This window comes from Globicephala melas, chromosome 5, assembly GCF_963455315.2.
Source record: "Globicephala melas chromosome 5, mGloMel1.2, whole genome shotgun sequence".
Taxonomy (NCBI): domain Eukaryota; kingdom Metazoa; phylum Chordata; class Mammalia; order Artiodactyla; family Delphinidae; genus Globicephala; species Globicephala melas.
The window spans coordinates 129,921,882-129,943,753 of record NC_083318.1 but is presented as its reverse complement, the minus strand read 5'-3'; the positions used below and the strand labels follow the sequence as shown (position 1 = coordinate 129,943,753).

The following is a 21,872-nucleotide window of genomic DNA, read 5'->3' as shown; positions in this document are numbered from 1 at the left end:
AATATTCCATTGTATATATGTACCACATCTTCTTTATCCATTCCTCTGTCGATGGACATTTAGGTTGCTTCCATGTCTTGGCTATGGTAAACAGTGCTGCAGTGAACACTGGGGTGCATGTTTTTTTATGGATATATGCCCAGGAGTGGGATTGCAGGATCATATGGTAGCTCTATTTTTAGTTTTTTAAAGGAACCTCCGTACTGTTCTCTATAGTGGCTGTATCAATTTATATTCCCACCAACAGTGCAAGAGGATTCCCTTCTCTCCACACCCTCTCCAGAATTTATTGTTTGTAGATTTTTTGATGATGGCCATTCTGACCGGTGTGAGGTGATATCTCATTGTAGTTTTGATTTGCATTTCTCTAATAAGTAGTGATGTTGAACATCTTTTCATGTGCCTCTTGGCCATCTGTATGTCTTCTTTGGAGAAACGTCTATTTAGGTCTTCTGCCCATTTTTTGACTGGGTTGTTTGTTTTGATGATATTAAGCCACATGAAAATATATTTTAAAAATGAAAATATAAATGATGCTTTGTGTAATTATAGGTATGTTTTATTTTTTTCAATTTTTGTTCATTTGCTTGCTTCTTTATGAGATGCAGAATCTTGTGACTAAGAGCTCGAGTGCACTGCCTGCGTTCAAATCTCTGCTCTGTTGCTTGTTTGCTGTATTGCCATCAGCATGTACCTTAACTTCTTTGAGATTCAAATCCCTCAACTGTGAAATGGGGATTTTAATACCTCAAAGAGTTGTATGAGTATTAAGTGGTTTAGCATATATGAAGTCCTTACAGGACTACCTGAGATACATTAATTATTATTGTATATATATGCATGTTAAATGGCTGGTAGGAAAAAAATAATCTTATCCTGCTTATGTACTTAGGTTGGTTCATCTCAGGTCAACTTCTAAATAGCTATTTTAATTTGAGAAAAATTACTTATCTGAGCCTATTTTCTCATATGTAAAATGAAGATACTCATTATAGCTACCTCTTGGTTTTGTTCAAGGTTTGGATAAATTAACACACATGAAGTGGTTAGCACAGTACTTGGCCCACAGTCAATCCTCAAAAAATGTTAGCTATGACTATTTATTTATTATTTCATTGTAAATGTAAAGTAGGGATAGTAATAATATGATCACTTCAAATAACAATTGTGATCTTGAATATACCCATGAAGACAAGTCAACAATTGTGTGATCCAAAAATATGTTTCTTTGCTAATTATCTGATACTTTATAAATTGTTATACTATTTGTGAATAATCAGATTTGGATAAAATTAACCAAGGACGTATTTTTTTTATTTGCGTCTTTGCCTGACCTTGGTGGCAGGCTCCAAGGCAACTCTGTTTTTTCTCAATTTAGGTTGCCAAGTGACCTTGTCATATACTTCAGTAAATAATATACATAAAAGCTATTGAAATTGAGCGTAAGTTTCATAAATATCCTGAGCTATGTTATAGTATTGCCATTATTGTACAGGCCCATTAGTTTTTTTTTTTTTTGCGGTACGCGGGCCTCTCACTGTTGTGGCTTCTCCCGTTGTGGAGTCCGGACGCACAGGCTCAGCGGCCATGGCTCACAGGCCCAGCTGCTCCGCGGCATGTGGGATCCTCCCGGACCGGGGCACGAACCTGTGTCCCCTGCATCGGCAGGCGGACTCTAAACCACTGTGCCACCAGGGAAGCCCCTTTATTTTTATTTATTTATTTATTTATTTTAGGCCCATTAGTTTTAATGAATGGAAACAAATTTAGAAAAACTCATTAAAAATGACTATTTTCATAGGCTGCTCTTTTCATACTATTTTTATATCTGCCTCATAGGCATATTTGGAAAATTGTTAATCTTAATATCTTTTCTTTATATATACCGTCAATATAAGCGTGTTATTTTCAAAATGCAGTATTTAAAAGTAATTGTTTATATCAAGTAATCAATAAAATATTTTCCACACATTACTATGCTAAAAATTTAATGATTATTTGATAAGCATGCTAATTACATATGAAGTTATGCATCTCGCAGTTATTTCACTATTTTCACATAAAATCCTATGCATACTAGTCTTTCTTAATCCACAAAATGGTTGAATCCACAATTGATTAATTTAGTAATTTAAAATAATAATTACCAAAATTTTTTATCCCAAGTTTTGGTTTCTTAATCTTTTCTTTCCAGTTAATTTTTAAGCATATTTTCAGAAAATCTCTATATGAAATTTCTCTTTCAGTGATTACTTTTGAATTTCAACATTTTTAAAAGAGTTAAATAAGTGTAAACCCATTGTTATCATGTATAAATTAAATTCCAGTTGGGGAAAAAAATCACATTCTAAAATAGTGATTGTCATTGAACCTTATTACCACTATATATAAAATTGACAAATAACTTCATAATTTTGACAGAAAGTTTCAGAATTTCCAAAGACTAATGTGAAGAAGTAATGAGAGTCACAAGGAAGTTTTTTCTAGCTCACTACTGACATTGATCAACAGCTTGGAAAATACTGCTCTGAATATACTACCTAGTAATTTTTGTTCATTTTTTTCTTGTTAGGAACCTTTCCCTGAAATTAACAAAAGAGATTGATCAGGAAGCCAGGTGTCCCCATATCAGGGGAATGCCCAGCAGTCCATCTGCAGATTGGCCCCTGCCAGGTGTGGAAGAAAATGGAGGCATCGATTCTCTGCCATTCAGACTGATGCTACAGGACTGCACAGCCGTCAAGACATTATTATTAAAGATGAAAAGAGTTCTACAAGAGGTAATGGTTTGCTCTAAGATTAATGTTTTCAGTGCTGGTAGATAGTGAAGTCTGTAGACCTGGTTAATCCCTGCTTCTATCAATAGTTAACTGCGTAACACTGGGCAGGGGTCAGGTATCCTCATGGAACTTAGCCTTTCTCATATGTCAAATAAAGGGTTTGTAGTTCTGTTTATAAGGTACTCTTCCCCAAAATTCTAAGATTCTGTGAAGGAATTAAAAAAGAATAAATTGATACCAAGTCTGGGAAAAGTCAGATAAAGAGAAATGGGCATCAGCTGTTATGTTTTTAAAAAGCTATTGAGAGACCTATTAACTGGACTTCATTTTAATGATATTGAGACTTTATATGATACCATAAAAGTAGTTTATTTCGTCATTTTTGTTCCAATAACAATTAATCTAGTAAAATTTCATCTGAATGTTTGATTGATTTTGCCCATTGACTCCAGGTGCCCTCTTTCAGTCTATGCTCAGTTAGATGATGAGCTAGTCAGGAAAATACGCAGTGGAGTCTTTCATCTTTATGTCCAAGAATCAGCCATTCTTTAGGATTCAAGTATGTTATGGTTTTATTTTTATAATTGCAACAGTTATTTTCTTTGGAGGATTTCTGTAAAAAGTGTAAACAATATTATTTCAAAGATGTAAAATGAGGGGACCAAAATTTTAAATGACTTTCCTCTAGTGGGTGTGAATTCGGAACAACAGCCTGAGATTTCTGACTCTCAATTCAGTGACATTTTATCATATCCTATTATCGTTTAACTGATTTCTCATTATTGATAAGGGATGTTCATAAATAGTGTGAGAACAGAAAAATACAACTATTTAATATGAGTAGTATTATGACTCACTTACAATGATGACCACTGATATTTCCTTTTCTAACACTGATAAAAACAATAATAACAACACTAGTGGCTACCACTAGAGGCCAGAAATGAATCAGGGAGAGAGAAGGGAATTTAAGAGAAGTGATTGTCATAGCCTATTAGGGGCATCCAGTCATGTATTCCTGTCAGCTATTAAAGTAATAACTGGAAGAGATCTCTGCATCCCAAACCAGTTTATCTCTCTGGGGTGGTCTTTGTGTCTATGCAGTGGTGTGTAGGAGTGGTGTGCTTATACTTGATCATTGTTAGAATTTCAGGAATTTTATGAGCTGACAGTTAAGCACAGGCATTAAAAAAATTAAATTATATACACTTATAATGAAACAAATCATATTTTTAAAAGGGTAATCAGTACTGAAATCTCTACATTTCCTACTAACTTTACTATATTTTACTATTAATTACACTTGTGAGCTTATTTACATCTATTGGATCTATATGTAGAAATACTATATAATAGCTAATGTGCATTCATTTATGTCACTTTGTTAGCTTGAAATCAGCCACACGGGAATATTATGCCACAGAAATTGGCAAACAATGCAAGGTAGGGCTTTTAAATTTTGGAGAGCTGTTGTTAAATATTTACCAGTACACCGCTATATGTATGACTATGTGGTTTCTATATTGACAACATAAGTGTTTCTGTCTGCACCAGTCCAGGCTTCCTGACCTTTTGCTTGACATGTAGTCTGAACCTCTCTGAACAACGCAAACTTAATAATAGCTGTTATATTAAAAGATATTAATCTCAAAGTCTGTAACAGTCAAGTATTCAGTTTTCTACCTCTCTCTTTGGTCTGGATTTTAATTTAAAAAAAATCAAAAAAGTAAAAGGAAGTAGGAAAAACTGACAGGAAGAGTCAAGGGGCGTTCTTATGTACTTAATTTTATAATTTAAAAATATGCAGTGATATTCACTGTAAAGTCAATATTCAGAATATATTGAGATTGTTTTTATATTTCTATCTGTTTTTCTTCATTAAAGAGTATTTGAAGAAACTGAAGAGAATTGACTTTTAAAGCTAATGTAAAATGAACAATAATTACATCTGTTTGTTAAGCCCATTCAGAGATCAGGGGGTCTTACTCTTTATGGTCAGCAAGAAAAGCAATATTATTATATGATTAGCATTAACATCTCTTCTAGAAAAATGATATTCATAATAGGTGCCTTTAAAGAAAATATTCTCTAAGCCATGAGTTTTTAAATGGCAATTCAGATTTCATTGCTGAATTTAATTCCAGCTATTCATTTTAGATTAATAATACCTTTTTTAACATAGACAAATAGAGTTTATTTCTATTAACTTATTTTTATGATGCTTAGTAGTCCACCTGTGTATACAGATAATTTTTTTTAATAGATCTTTATTGGAGTATAATTGCTTCACAATACTGTGTTAGTTTCTGTTGTACACCAAAGTGAATCAGCCATATGCATACACATGTCCCCACATCCCCTCCCTCTTGAGCCTCCCTCCCACCTTCCCTATCCCACACCTCTAGGTCATCACAAAGCACCGAGCTGATCTCCCTGTTCTATGCTGCTGCTTCCCACTCCAGATAATTTTTAACTGCAGAATATCCCAATTATTTTATTTTTAAGATGAAAAAAGTCATTAATGAGTTTAGTGTATCACACTGGAAACCACTCCTATTTGAGATTTTTCCTAATGCTACTCTGTTGCCATCTTAGATTTTAATTCTTAGATAGGTCAAGTGTGAATAATCTGAATGGAAGCTCACACTACCAATTTTATCCCCCTTCTTTGGAGATCATTTGCTATGACAACCCCAAATATCAATTCCTTTATTTAAAAAAAAAAAAAAAAAAAGACTGGCTTTGGGCCCTAAGAAATTCTGTTGTCACTTTATTTTTTCATATTAGTGATTTTTAATAAAAGTGACTACAGCAAGGCAGAACTATATAAATTTTTCTTCCTTTTTTGTTAACTTTTTCACATAACTCCATTACTTGTAAAAGAAGAAAATATTTAATACAATATCTACAGAAATAGTTTTTGTTTTGATGTTTCCTTTCAGTTTGCGCTGTTCTCTTTTTGTTATTCTCTTATTATAGAATTTGTTTGTACTGTTCGGTAACTGACCAAGAAGACTACTGGGAAGGGATTTTAGATGCAGTGCATAGTTTCTAGTAAGATAACAACTAATAAGAATGTTTATCCAAGATTGTTTGCAATGCCCCTCCACCCAACATGCTTGCCTTTTTTTTTTTTTTTTTTTTTTTGTGGCACGCGGGCCTCTCACTGCTGTGGCCTCTCCCGCTGCGGAGCACAGGCTCTGGACGCGCAGGCCCAGCGGCCATGGCCCACGGGCCCAGCCGCTCCGCGGCATGTGGGATCCTCCCGGACCAGGGCATGAACCCGCGTCCCCTGCATTGGCAGGCAGACTCCCAACCACTGCGCCACCAAGGAAGCCCATGCTTGCCTTTTTAATTTATGTTTAACAAATGTTCCTAGTAAATTTACTAAATCATATAAGACATTTTTTTAAAGTTAGATAAATGTTAAACAAATTTAAAAAATGTTGATATGATCAGGGGAATCTAACAATAAAATTACATTAGTGAAAATCAGAGAACTATTTGTTCGAGAATCAATATAATTTACAAGCTCAGGTAGTTGACATAAACATTTGGGTTTGCCATTGAATAAAGAGCTCTTACCCATTTTTCTTTTTTTCTCAACCATCTATCAGTTCAAACTAATTTTATTATCTCTAAAAAATAATAATGGGAAACTTTCAAGGATAATTTTAAACATAAACTTATTTCTTTTATTTTTAAATATAATACATAAATATATGACAAAATTTGGAGTGTTTTGAACTTCACCATAAATCATTGTATGGTGGGCATTCCTTAAAGATTTTTTTCTTTTAGCACATTTTGGTGAAATGATTCCAAAATCTATAACAACGTTCTTATAAACTAACATTTTCCTATCAGCAATTCTCAAAAGCAAATGAAAAGCCTGTAGAATAGGAACTCCGACAATGGATAATTACAGAAGGAAAAAGCAACAGTGGAGAGTCATGAAGTAAGGAAATTCACCAAAAACAAGCAATTACCCATGTAAATCTAGATAACAATATAATAGACTGCTCTTTACATTTATCTTTTGAAAATAATAAAATTCCAAGTTTCTGCTACCTACTTTGTTTATTTGCTTGTTTTTGCTTGCATAAAAATTAGTTTAAGATAAAAATTGGAAAAAGATACACCACAAAAACTGCAAATGCAAGAAAACTAGAGTGACTCTACCCATGTCAGGTAGATATAAAGATAAGATATATCACCAGAATCAAAGAGCTGCATTTCATAATGATAATACAACATTATAAAGCATTTATACTCCAATAAAGATGTGAAAAAAAATATACACACACACACACACACAAAAGAGTCAGTTCATCAGGAAGACATAACAGTCATACATGTGGATGACCTATGTATGTAACTTGTAAATATATGTTGCAAAATCTGACAGAACTAAATGAAGAGGTAGGTACTTCACAATCATAGTTGAAGATTTTAACTCTCTTCTCTCAATAACTGATAAAACAACTAAAAATCAGGAAAGCTTCAGAAAATTTGAAAACCATATTAGAGTAATTAGAGTATTAGAGTAATATCAAGAAGCAAGGGAAAACATTTCTTTAAGAAAGCCAACTTGAGGAATGATGCTGAGAAGTAAATATGATAAGAAAAGAAAAGATAAACAGTCAGTGGATTTGTCAATCTACTGATTAATTCCAAAAGCATATTTCCCAGGCTTTAGAAATTTCAATATGTAAAACAATCTATACAAAGTATTAATTTATAAAGCTAAAGCCTAAAATAGAAATAGTAACTCTTTCCAGCTTGTTCTCAGTTATTAAATTATTGGTTTATTTCTTTGTAAGTCATTGGTCTATGAATTTGAAGGATGTGAAAATGAATGCCCTGAACAAATTTTTAAAATATGTTTTAAGGTAAGACATGTCTTAGTTTTGGAAGGATATTATAAATTTTATTAGGTTAATTAATAATGATGACCAGATGTTCATCTTACATGAGTACCCTCCATACTGAGGTATTATTTTTTTCTTTAAAGAGTATTACTTATATTACCTAAAGTTGTTATTTATACTGCAGAGGCAATCTAATATAGTGATCACAATATACTAGTCTGTACTAGGACAGACTGCTCAAATTTGAGTATCAAATCTCAGTAGGTACATATGACTTTGAGCAAAGTGTTAATCTCTCCATGAGAATCTGGTCTCTCTCAGAAGCAGAATTACTATGTAAGTGCATGTTCAAAACTACTAGATAATATCAAAGTTTTTCCAAAGTGCTTGTACCAAATTACTCTCCCTCCGGGTATATTCATGTAATAGAATGCTTTATGTTCATGTATCATCATGTCCCACAAAGAGTGTTTTCAACACAAAAACCAAGTCACAGATAAATTCATACAGAATATAGAGTTTAAAAATATGCAAAGCTAAATAATTATTAAATATTATTAAAGAATATACATTTTGAAAAGTATGGGGATGTTAAACATGGTAGTCAAGGTAAGATTACATGTGTAGAGGTAGTGGTTGAGGAGGGGTGGACATGTGCAATTAAGGCAGATATTTATTTTATATTCATGGTATATTTTCTTATGTGTTTCTGTCAAAATCATTGCATATACATAATATTTTCTTATATATGTTTAACATTGCCTTAAAAAACTCAGTCTTCCCAAATTGTGTGTCCTCTGAGTGACTCCCTCTACAACAACTCCATCCCCTACAATGCTATTTTCCTCTGTATTTCTCTTCCCTTTGCCATCAGTGTATCATTTGGTATTTAAAAAATGATGTCAAACTAAAAACGGAGTGGGATCAGGGGGAGAAAGGGTATAACAATCAGGCAGAGAATTCTTTCCCGGTATGAGTACTTACATAATCTGCCAGTCATGTGTATTATTTTATTACTTATTAAAAACAAACTACAGCCCTGTATTAACAATAACCGCCACCCTCATTGTACCTGAATGATGTGGTTATTTGTGTTATAATCATATTCAATAATTAATCAAATAACCACTAATGTGGTTCTGCTATGCATGTTTAACTTTTAATTTTCTTCTTGCATCCAGCATTAATGTCTCAGTTGTAATACAACTCACATACTATTGTGTGATTTGATGGGCTAAATCTCACATCAAGAATTTCAGGCTGCAACATAGCAGATATACAGCAGATGGCACTCTGCAGGATCTCTAGGGGATGCTTAGTGGGTTCAGTGCTTCTGGTGGGGGAGGGAAGGAGAGAGCAGAGAGCCATTTAAGCAAATGATGCTGTGGAAAGCCTGCAATTGTGTTCCTCTGAAACACACTTTCACAGAAATTGTGTTTTATTCAGGTTTGAAAATCAGAAACAAAGGCATATTTAACTACAGTGAAAATGCCTATTTTTAATCACCGAGTATATAAAAGATGGTGTTACAAATTCAGACAGCATAATGCAGTTGCTTAGGAGTAATATAAACTGTAAAGTGTTCACATGTTTACAGATTAGCAAACGCGTTTTAACATCTAGTGACTCATTTAGATGCAGGACAGTTATTCCTTAACTATTTCATTTTAACCTTGATGAAAATGAAACCTTGAGAAAACTGGTATTGACTTTTAATATAAATTTACCAATAGGAATACAGATGTTTACTATTTCAAGTATTGTAGTTTAAATAGATTATTTTCTGTTATTGTTTTTTAAAGTGAAATAAGCTCTGTATAGTGGGCTAGCTATTAATAAAATCAAAATAATTCATATTTATGACAAATACATGTGACGACAAATAGATACATCTGTCTTGTTCTCTTGATTAGATGAGCTTCTGTAAGTAAGAGGAGATGAGGAGTTTAAAAAGAATAATGAATTATTATGAAAAATTTTATTCACTTACCTCAAAAATAGACAAATATTGTTTTGTTATCCATGGCCTTCATTAGGGGTCAGCAAAGTCTTTCTGTAAAGTCCTGGCCATATAGACTGTATTGCAACAACTCAATTAAGTAGTAGTAAGAAAGGAGATATATGATGTAAACAAGTGAGCATAGCTAGAGTCCCATAAAACTTTATTTACAAAAACAGGCAGTGGACCAGATTTGGTTCTTGTTCTGGGCCTGTCATCCCATACTACTTAAGAGAGAGGTATCGTGATACTACTTCAAGTATCATGAGGACGCACTGTGTAGTTAAGAGCATTAGTTTAAGGAGCCAGAATATACAGTCTGTATCCCATCTCTTTACTTACTAGCTCAGTGATCCTAGGCAAGTTAAACCCTACAGATAATAATATTAACATATCACTTAAGTTTGTTGAGAATATTAAATATGTTAATATGTTTTAAATGCATGGAACAGTGTTGGACACATATCAAACGCTCAACTTGTATTAGTTATTATTTTATTATCACAAAGCCTGAGGACCACTAGTGAAATAAAATGATCATGGATCTAACATTAGGCAAAACCTGAATTCAAATCTTACTTAGATCTACAATTCAGCAATTTTATTTTATTCTATTTTATTCAGTTTCTTTGATAAGCATTAGGTTTCCACATATAGAATAAGAGGATAAAAATTCTTATAAAGTTTATTGTGAAAATTAGATTTAAATTGTATCTGGCAGGTCTAAAGTTCTAAATAAATATTAGTTCTCTTCTCTTACCCCACTTTTAAAAAATGTATGCTAACATTACTTCTCAACTTGTTGCCCAGATTGAGATTTGATTCCAACTTCATAGCACTTCCATGATTCTTATTTCCTTTAGAACTGGCCCTTGATTTTGGTGTTCCTATTTCTTGCATGTTCCAGAGCTATAGTCTGGCCCTTAAGCCCCAGGTTTGTGGCAGAGATTATTTCACTGGTTCACAGAATTTCTAAATACTGCTAAACCTCTGATCAAACTGCATAGTGTAGCAAATTTTGGATAGATAATCAGTGAATAAATAATATATCCAGATATAGTACCTATCTTTAGATTTTAAAATCTTTACAAAATTTTGTTTTTAAGAAATATTCATAAGTGTTTGCTGAAATAAAGTCTGTTTTAAAATCATTTTCTTGCAAGGGAGTTTATTTTATAGAAGTGATTTTCTTAGCTTCCATTTGCAGCTAAGATATGATTTTTAATTTTTTAAAAAATTTTATTTATTTATTTATTATTTTTTGGCTGTGTTGGGTCTTCGCTTCTGTGAGAGGGCTTTCTCTAGTTGCAGCAAGCGGGGGCCACTCTTCATCGCGGTGCGCGGGCTTCTCACTATCATGGCCTCTCTTGTTGCGGAGCACTGGCTCCAGATGTGCAGGCTCAGTAGTTGTGGCTCACGGGCCTAGTTGCTCCGCGGCATGTGGGATCTTCCCAGACCAGGGCTCAAACCCGTGTCCCCTGCATTGGCAGGCAGATTCTCAACCACTGTGCCACAAGGGAAGCCCTAGGATATGATTTTAATTCATCTCTATCTTCCCCCAAACAATTCTGCTTTCACTTAAGGTGGCACTTTGTCTAGATTTAAACTTACGATTTAAAATATTATTTTAATAATGTAATCTAGGATGAAATTTAATATAATCCACAGTTACCTTAGTTACATTATGCTATTTATTTCTTATTTAGGGCTTTGCAAAAAGCTCGTAGTCAGCATATTGCTTTGTTTCATGTAACTCTTGGAACATCTACCATGGTTTGGACACATAGTTAAATTTAAAGTGTGGTCTAATTCAGTATCTGCTGAAAGTTCTGTGTCCCAATATGCCTCTATTGCTTATGAAACCTAATGCTATTCTGAATATTAAGGCCCATTTTCTGATATTACTATGCTTCCTCGTTTACTACACATTCTTGAAAAAAATTATTTTATTTAAGGACTTGGCAGATGCTATGTCAAATTTAACTGCCACTGGAGAGATAATTGCAACCTATAAATATTCTTGAATTGTTTCTTCCAGACATTTCTCTTTACTTAGTTGACATCCAAGACTATCTATCCTACTGGCAAATTGTTTAGTACCTACCAAAGCTGCATTTTTTTCTCTCAAGAAACCTTCAGAAAAGGAAACCATTTGTTTGGTAATGAATAGTGGGCAGAAAAGCACTTAATATTGTGGATACATGTAACTCTGTGGACCACAGACCAAGAAACTGCTGGCATTGATCTGGGGAGCAAAAATCCTGCAGATACCATCTGAGTATAATGTATTTGTATGTGTTGTGGTTAAGAGGCAGGGTTGGAAAGTGTCTTAAAAATATGTCCAAAAAGCTAATGCCCTAACTGTGTAGTTGTCGTCTATTTGCTTCTTCCCTGGCAAATTAGATTTGGCCCTATTGGAAGATCCTGAAAACCTTGCAAAAAATAACAGGATGCTCATAAAAGACACATGAGGGCATATGTCTGCCCTCATGGGGCACAGTCTTACTTCTGAGTAATTTCTTGGTATCCTATTATCCTATTATCATCTCTTACTGGCTTTCTTCACTAGAATCACTTGAATAGATTACCTTTTAACGACCCACCTCTCCCTGTCTTTTATATTAGCCTTCAGATGTTTCATATATTTTTACTACCTTCAGGGAATTCTTGGTTTGTTTGACCAAACAGAGCGGGAGTGACCTGGGCTCCACTTTAAATCTCATGAAGTATCTCCTCACACAGAACTTAACAATTTCCCAGTCCTTTCCTCCTCCCCACCTGCCACACACATCCTTTTCATTGTAAATCACAGCCCAAGAGAAAAGGTGTTTTTCCATCAGTGCTTCAGATATTCAGTCTCTCAGCTCATCATGCAGCCCCCATCAAATTGAAATCCTGGTCATGGGATAATAAACATTTAGCTTTAAAGAAGATGTGGCATATATATACAATGGAATATTACTCAGCCATAAAAAGAAACGAAATTTAGTTATTTGTAGTGAGGTGGATGGACCTAGAGTCTGTCATACAGAGTGAAGTAAGTCAGAGAAAGAAAAACAAGTACCGTATGCTAACACATATATATGGAATCTAAAAAAAAAAAAAAAAAAAAAAGGTCATGAAGAACCTAGGGACAAGACGGGAATAAAGATGCAGACCTACTAGAGAATGGACTTGAGGATATGGGGAGAGGGAAGGGTAAGCTGGGACAAAGTGAGAGAGTGGCATGGACATATATACACTACCAAACGTAAAATAGATAGCTAGTGGGAAGCAGCCGCATAGCACAGGGAGATCAGCTCGGTGCTTTGTGACCACCTAGAGGGGTGGGATAGGGAGGGTGAGAGGGAGACACAAGAGGGAGGAGATATGGGGATATATGTGTATATACGTATAGCTGATTCACTTTGTTATACAGCAGCAACTAACACACCACTGTAAACCAATTACACTCCAGTAAAGATGTTAAAAAAAAACAAAAGGAAATCCTCACTTATCTTATTGTAATGAGAATTCTTTTCCTTAACACCATCATTCCTGTAGCTGTTCTTGGTAGTTTAACAACTATTCTCCTGATTATAAACTTACGTGAGGCTTTTACACTATGTAGAACGTGAGTCAAGTTGACTGCCTGCCACAAGCTCCACAGAACATTTTTCTGTAAGATTACTGAGGGTGAGACATGGACAGGAGCCGGAACTCTACTCCTGTTTGTGTTTGAGGAGTAACTCTACTAATTCTGTAGTTTTTTTTTTCTCTGATAGTTACATGCGACTGTATTTATTATCTTTAACAGGATTTTGTAGACATCAGTGATATTGATCAGTTTAGCAAGTGTTACCATGTTGAACTTCTTAGAAATGCTCTTTATACTCTGCCCTGAATATTAAAACAAACCATCGGAACACAAACTATCATGGCTTTTTTTCCAAAAGTGTGCTGTGTATTTGTAAGGTAAATAATGTGAATGAAATGCAGTGAATACTCAGTAATGATAAATCATTATGAAAAATGGGATCCATTTGTGACAATTTTAAAAATAGTATTGATATTCCCAAATGTATACAAAATATTTCTTTAAAGTAGCACTGATTGTAGGATGGGGCGTAGGAAAAGAAAAAGGAAAATTCAGATATAGTTTATTTTACACTTCGTTAGGACAAGTTCAAATGGACCTTGTCATTTCTCCTAAGAGTTTAGGAAGTGAAGGAAGTTCAAGATAGTAAGAAATCTGGATGAATAAAGAAACTTATCAATCAGTGAGTAATAACCACTGTTATTTGGCTTGTGATAGGTGATACTTTATTTTATTTTTTTTTGTTTGTTTTTTTTTGGCCTCACCATGAAGCATGTGGGATCTTAGTTCCCAGACCAGGGATCGAACCCGCACCCCTTGCATTAGAAGTGCAGAGTCTTAACCACTGGACTGCCAGGGAAGCACAAATAGGTGATATTTTAGTAAAAAAGAAATAATCATGTCTGCGTTTAAAATTTAAATGGGAAAACACAATGGGAAAACACTTTCAAAATAAGGTATTTTTTATGATAATTTAATTGCGCCTCCATTTCTTAGGGGGATTTATTTTTTAATGACTCACTGCTTTTTTAAGTTCAATAGATTTTTTTAAGCAAATAGATTATTATGTGGCATTTTATTTTATAGGCCCTTTAATTCAATTTATACATAGACTCACAGTCTTCTGTTCAGTTTTTCCCACAAATATTCACTGAATAACAGTCTCTGAAGCTGCAAAAAGAAATAATGAAAGGAAGGATAGAAGGAAAGAGGGAAGACAGTACTTGCCCTCAAGAGAGAGGTATGCAAGGTTCTTGTGTTTACAAAATAAAATCAAGCTTAGACCCTGGAGTTTCTATGGGTGTCACGCACAGTTCAAGAGACAGTTCCCCAGAATTTATATATTGAAGCTGTAATCCTCAGTGTGACTCAGTTTGGAGATAGGGGCTTTAAAGTAGTCATTACAATTATATGAGGTCAAAAGATGGGGCCCTCGTCCAATATGACTGGTGTCCTTATAGTTTAAAAAAAAAAAAAAAAAAAGGTACCAGGAATGCACCCACACAGAGGGAATTTGGCCTTGGACAGGCACAGAGAGAAGACCATGTGAACAAACAAAGATGGTCACTCGTAAGCCATGTAGAGAGGCCTCAGGAGAAACCTGATTTCCCAACACCTTAATGTTGGACTTCTGGCCTCTAGAACTTTGAGAAAATTAATTTCTGTTATTTATACCACTCAGTCTGTGGTATTTTGTTATGGCAGCTCTGGAAAACTAATATACCAGCTAAGCTCCCAGATAGAACAAACGAAGCCCAAAGTAGATTTTTGCACAGGGAACCTGGGACTTTGTTGTACTATTCCAGAGGACCACCAAGAGAGTGACATAGTCTTACAGTATTAATCAAAAACAGAAACTAGCTGCTTGTTCTTACACAGTCATCTGTGCATGTGGCAGAAAGGCTCAACAGCTTTGTACTCATATTAAGAAAGGGGCAATGCTCCCTGAATGGTTTCACTCTTAAATGGCCAAGAGGTTAAGTTAATTTTATGCTAATTTCTTTGTGCAGAAGTGTGTCTGAAAGTAGCAGTCCTAACTAGAAACTAATTTGTTGTCAATATGCAGGATTTCCTAGAGGAAAGGTTATTGAGGGGGATGAAGATCAGTTTAGACTGATCCGGGTTTGAGGTAATGAGTGTGGAGTGGAACAGCATCAATAGGTATCTAGGAAAAGAGAGGAGACTGAAAGCTGTAGGTGAAGTGAAGAGATTAATGACTGATTTTTGTATAGGGATAGAGGAGAAAACATATGAAAGATTGTTTTGATATTATAAACCTGGGGAGTGGAAAGAATGGCACTGCTCAACTTGAAAGAGGAAATTCAAACTTCTAGTTCTGGAGACAAAATCATGAGCTTGATCTGATTTATGTTGGATTTGAAGTAGTGGTGTCTTATCCAAATCGCTCATTCACCTGACTCTGAATAAGTCATCAATACAGAAGAGGCTAGGATAAAAGGCCATGCCTAAAGTTACACATTTGTTAATTTATTTGCTTAGATGTGCTTAAATGTTGATGTGATTCATTACCCTTCTGTGATTTTTGAAGTGAGCAAGGTTAGGGAAAGTTAAGAGAGAAGAGAAGAAACAAGTGGGTCTGAAGAGAACAGAGGTAAGGTATGCAAAGAAGCAGAGTTATAAAATAATTAGCATATATATAGTGCTTACAGGGTACCAGGCATTATTGTTAAGCCATTTACAAATATTATCCCATTTTACCTTCCTAACAGCCCTATGATAACGGTGTTCTTATTATCATCTCTGTTTCATAGGTAAGGAAGTTGAGATTCACAGTGGTTAGGCATTTGAAGTCAGGATTTTAAATAGCCAAGGCACTGTGAGCTTCAGAGCACATACTCTTAACCACTTTGTTATGCAGCCTCTCCAAAATAATGTATAGATTTGGTGAAAATAGAGCATAAAAAGAGTGGGGGGAAGAGGGAGAATATTCTTAAGCAAAAAAGGCAAGATTGTCATTGTCGAATTTTCTGTAGAAGTAAAGAGAATAAAGTTTGTTGGATTAAATTAAAAATGAAGTCCTTGATTTAAAAAAAGGACATGTTAAGATAATGACAGGATAGGTGGGATTCCAGACTTCTAAATATTTTGGATGAAAATTAGGATGAGAAAGGAAGATTATGAATGGAAATAGTCATTCTTTAAAAAACAGTTTTTTTTAAATGAAGAAAGGGGAGATAATTGGTGAGTGGAAGAAAGCGCCACTCTCTGGTGCACTCTCTTCAGTTGCTCATATCTCTCTTAAATATAGCCGTTGCTCTGCATCTGCGGGCTCAGCATATAAGGATTCAACTAAAGACAACTGAAAATATTTGGGGAAATTTTCCTGAAAGTTCCAAAAAGCAAAACTTGAATCTCCCATGTGCTGGCAGTGATTTACATATATTTACATTGCATTAGGTATTATAAGTAATCTAGAGATTATTTAAAGTATACAGGATGATGTGCATAAGTTTTGTGCAAACACTACATCATTTTATATATGAGAATTGAGCATTCAAGGACTTTGGTACCTGCAGTGGATCCTTCACACTCAACATGTACGGAAATAGCGCTTCTTAGTATTAATGTTCCCTTTCCCCAAATATCTACATGTTGTTTTCACCACCATTTTCTTAAATGCCAAAGCTTAAAACTGGGCTCCCACTTCGACACAGCTTTCTTCTCAGCCAGTGTGTCACTAAATCTCTAAAATCATTCTTTTCTCCCTCATCATTTACTCTCTGTATTTGTTACTTTCTGTAATCAATTCTTTAGTCAAAAATTTCATTGCCTTAAGTGTACAAAATAGTACAGTAGTCTCATAACCAAGAAACAGCATTGAGAAGTGTCTAAGAGCAGAAGCTATTAAGTTGCACAGACTTTGGGTAGAATCTCATCTCTCACATTTGCATACTAGTGCCTTTGGGGAAGTTATTTAATGTCTCCAAATTTGTTTCCTCTTGTGTAGAATGAAGAATTAAATAATAATAAGTGAGAATACTAATACTTGTTGCATAGTAAAAAAACAAATGAACAAACGAGAGAGAGAGAATAACTATTATGTTTCTCCTTTGTCTTCCCTAATTCTTTCTTATGTTTCATCATGCTATTTTTCTTCAAAACATTCCAGCAACCCCTTATTTTATAAAGTCCAACGCCTCACCCTTTATTCAGAGATCTTCATAATTTGGTTATCTAGCTTTATCTCCCAGTTAACGTCTCTGCTCTGCTCTGGTCAATGTGCCTTTTTTATTCTTCTCTAGATATGCCATGTTGCTTTCTTACTGCAAACTTCTGCACATTTTATTCCCTAAGGCTTGGCATGCCCTTCTCCACCAACTTTGCCTGTGCAAATTCTTAACCTTAAATTTCACCTCTTTAATAAGCCTTCCTTGATGTTCTTATTGGCTCTTACATGCATTTAATCATCCACATCCTTTCACTATAAGTTAGTTATGAAGATCAGTGTAGGTGTTTCCAGCTAAAGACCACATGTTTGTCTCCTTTGTATTTCCCAGAGCACCTAGCACAACAGTGGGTAGGTGGGGCTGACTAAATATTCTTCAGTGTAAGAAGAGAGCATATGGATATTACCAAGAGAAAGAAGATAATTTTATTTTCTGAATAAATGTCTTAAATTTATTTTTTAAAATTTTAACTGAAGTAATGCCACAGGTGCGTATTGAGTACTTGTTGATTCTTATAAACTTGATTCTTGATTTCTGGATTTTACAAAGTAAAGGATGCCAGATTCGTTCTTTCTGAATTTGTCATTAATATTTGTATTGATACATAAATGGGTATAGATAAAATATTAAAATATTTAATTTGTATAATTATTTTAAATATTATTAAACCAGCAGCAAAACCAACACTCATATAAACAATTTGCTACTTGACCTAAATGTGTTGTCTTTAATGACGAGCCCACGTTAATTCAGCTTGGAAGACATAGTGTTTGCTTCTGGGGCAGAGGACAAATTCACTTTTTGGCAAAAGCAGAAGAGATACTGTCTTCCTCTAGGCCAAAGTTTGGGCAGCTTTGCTAGCAGCACCTTTAAAAGATTGTAATTTCCTAAGCTTGGGCTCCTTCAGTTGTGATGCAGTATATGTGCCATATCCACCTGGGATGCTCTGCATAGCCTCAGTGGGATTTGGGGGGACAGGGACTCAAGGGGAGTGATGAAAACATTAAACTCATGCTGCCTGATGTATCCTGAGTAGTAAAGTTCCTGTGTCTCTGACCCAGAAGTCTCAAGTTTTCTGCTAGTATCCATGAAACTGTGGCATGCTAATTTATAGTTATTGAGTACAATCTCAGAACTTTCATGGTCTTTTCAAAGTTCATGTGCAAAATATTCTTCCTTTAGAAATAATTTATAAGTGAATTTAAAAATCATAAATGTATAGGTAAAATTACTTCCTAAATAAAATAAATCTAATGCATTAAATTCAAAATATTTTGAAGTATAATTTTCATATTTCAGAATGACAGTGTGCAGTAAAATAATGCAAAAAAATAAATATAAAATAATGCAGCCACATGTTCCTACTAGAATCAAGACTTCCTAGTTTTGTGGTATCCTTTATAAGAATGTTTTCATGTGATTGTAGAACTAGTACTGAAGAGCACACCTATCAAACTCATTAATATTTTTTCACTGAAAATATGGGGTGTTACTTTTGAGGTAGAGAAATAGGAATACGTTTGCATGCATCACAAGTCTTTCAACTGCCATATATTTCTTACCAGGCAAACTACTTCTCTTTATAAAATAGATCTGTTTGGAAATAAAAGTTCATATTTCTAAAGCAATTAATCTTGCTTTGAATTTTCAATTATCAGAACTTGGCAGGTGTTTTGCAGCTTGTTTTTATTTTCAATGATAATAGATTATTCACTTTTAAAAGCAAGTTGCATGGTCATGAATAGAGAATAAAATTTTTATAAAAAGTGTTTTTATATGTTTGTATATATTTTTATATGTTTTGTATGTTTAGAAAAGCCTGGGCATATGAGGAAGGCTGCACATCAAGCTGTTATCACAGTTTACCTAAGGAACAGGGAGGTAGAAGAAAATAGTTGACTTTTCCTTTGCATATCTGTACATTGATGTTGTTTTCTCCTGCAATGTGAATTTATTGTTTTTTATCCTGGAAATGCAAACTAATAAAGTATTTTTAATAAAATAAACATAAGTATTAAAGAAACAAAAAATGAATAAAATTAAAATAGGCAGCCCTGTCAGGGTAAAGTATTTATATCAGTATTTTAGCACAACAGGATATCAATTTATAAACCTGAATAAAAATTTGAAATACTTAATTTTTTTACCTGTGTTTTAGGATTTCCTACTAAATTTAGTCACCATAGTACCTATTTTGTATTTCATATAACTTAGGGCATCGTGATGCTCTACTTTGCACAAATAAATTTTTCCTTATTTTAAAACATATAGAGTGGCAGGTTTTACAGTTATTTGAAAATATGTAATTCATCAAAAATATATTAGTCAATTTGAACCATGAAAGATTATGGGATCCCTTAACTTTTGTTTTTGTTATGGGATAAAATTAAAACCAGATTATATTAATTCATTGGGATATTTCATTTAACAGTATTTAATTATTCTCCAAGGGGTAATATTGAGTAGTTTATCTAATGGAATATAGTGGAATATGATGGAATAGCTAACATATGCTTTATAATTTTCCCTAAGCTCTATTATAAAAAGGGAATCCTTATTATTCATTTACTTGAAATATTTGAATTCTTATATTATTTTTATATTTTATATCTCATTTTGTATGTTATATTTTAACTTTATTTTTTGATTATATTAGAATGTTCTTATATACGAAAGATATTTTTTAATATTTAGGAATTAGGTATATGTTTTTAATGAACACGTTTGTATTTTTCCATTCTGACTATGCATTGCTTGTTTCTAGCTACCGGCATACCTCGTTTTATTGCACTTTGCTTTATTGCACTTCACAGATAGTGTGTTTTTTACAAATTGAAGATTTGTGGCAGTCCGGCATCAAGCAAGTCTATCTGCACCATTTTTCCAACAGCATTTGCTCACTGGCTTTCTCATTGTCACATCTTGGTAATTCTCACAGTATTTCAAACTTTTTCATTATTATTATATTTGTTATGGTGATCTGTGATCAATGATCTTTGATGTTACTACTACGACTCACTGAAGGCTCAGGTGATGGTTAGCATTTTTTTTTGCGTTATGCGGGCCTCTCACTGTTGTGGCCTCTCCCGTTGCGGAGCACAGGCTCCGGACGCGCAGGCTTAACAGCCATGGCTCATGGGCCCAGCCGCTCCGCGGCATGTGGGATCTTCCCAGACCCGGGCACGAACCCGTGTCCCCTGCATTGGCAGGCAGACTCTCAAACACTGCGCCACCAGGGAAGCCCTGCAATAAAGTATTTTTAATTTAAGCTATGTACATTGGTGTTTCTTAGACATAATATAGTTGCACACTCAATTAACTACAGTACAGTGTAAACGTAAATTTTATATGTACCCGTGCTGAGAAACCAAAAAATTGGTGTCACTCACTTTATTGCGTTATTTGTCTTATTGAGCTGGTCTGGAACCAGACCCACAATATCTCTGAGGTATGCCTGTATGCGTTGCTGCATTTCTAAAAATGCATTTATATGCAATTGCATAACATTATAAATTTTAAAAATCTGTGCACGTATCTTTTCTTTAATAGAAGACAAAGTTTTTTCCATCATTTATTCATTCATTCAAATGCCATTTATTTAGCCTTATTACATGTCTAATCCTGTCTCAGTTCTTCGAGATACATTAGTCACATCATTTGTAAGTGAAGGAGTCACATCCAACATAAACGTCTTTGGGAATCTATTGCCACACAAAACTAGGAAGTATAAGATTGAGTATGGTGCCCTTGCCAGAAAAAGAGATTTAGAAGGGATGCTGGACTGGCCAGATCATAAATTTTCACTGGATAGGTGGGAGTGGAGAGGAAGAAGATAAATAAAATTGAGATTGATTCTTATCTTCAGAAATTTCAATTAATTTTAGTAGATAGAGAAAGCAGCACAGTCGTTTATAAAAAAATCTTATCAAGTGATAAGTTTATATATTTAAATTTGGATTATTCTAACAACTGTTTATATTTTAAAAGGAGTTAGATTTCATATATTCTATTCTGTGCCTATAGATGACATTAATATCACTATAGAAAAAAAGTGTGTTTGAACTCTTACCTGGTGATATGTGACAGTGTAACTACATGAATTTTAGTTTTGTGTTTCTCATGTCAGATATAGCAGGTTCAATAAAAGTACAATGAGTCTCTGTTTATATTAGTTATGGATAGTTAATCATAATAAAGTTTTCTAATAGGGTCCTTATATCTGCTGCTCTTTAACTAAAGAATCCTGGTTTGATGAGGTGAAAGATGCATTTTATGAACAAAGTTCTATAGCACATTTTGTGGGGTGCTTTATGGCATGACATTAGCAGTCTAGTGTTTTCATGGCTTTGGATAGCTATTTGATGTTGAAAGAGAGCTTTGGAAAATTTTCATTCTCTTTTCTTTCACATTAAAATAAAAACATTCTATTCTTTAACCTTTGTTTTTCTTGTCCATCCT

The 21,872-nt window shown here is 34.2% G+C and overlaps 1 protein-coding gene across 8 annotated transcripts in view; it reads left to right on the top strand.

Moving 5' to 3' along the window:
- Positions 1 to 21,872, top strand: part of CCSER1 (coiled-coil serine rich protein 1) — a 1,273,261-nt gene that overhangs the window by 450,994 nt on the left and 800,395 nt on the right. For all 8 annotated transcript variants that reach the window (XR_009564123.1, XM_030865665.2, XM_030865664.2 and 5 more), the window contains exon 6: positions 2,573 to 2,780. Coding sequence is in view for 7 of the 8 variants with exons in the window: in XM_030865665.2 (XP_030721525.1) it covers positions 2,573 to 2,780 (208 nt within the window). In the remaining variant the exon portion in view is untranslated. The remainder of the gene's footprint in view (positions 1 to 2,572; positions 2,781 to 21,872) is intronic.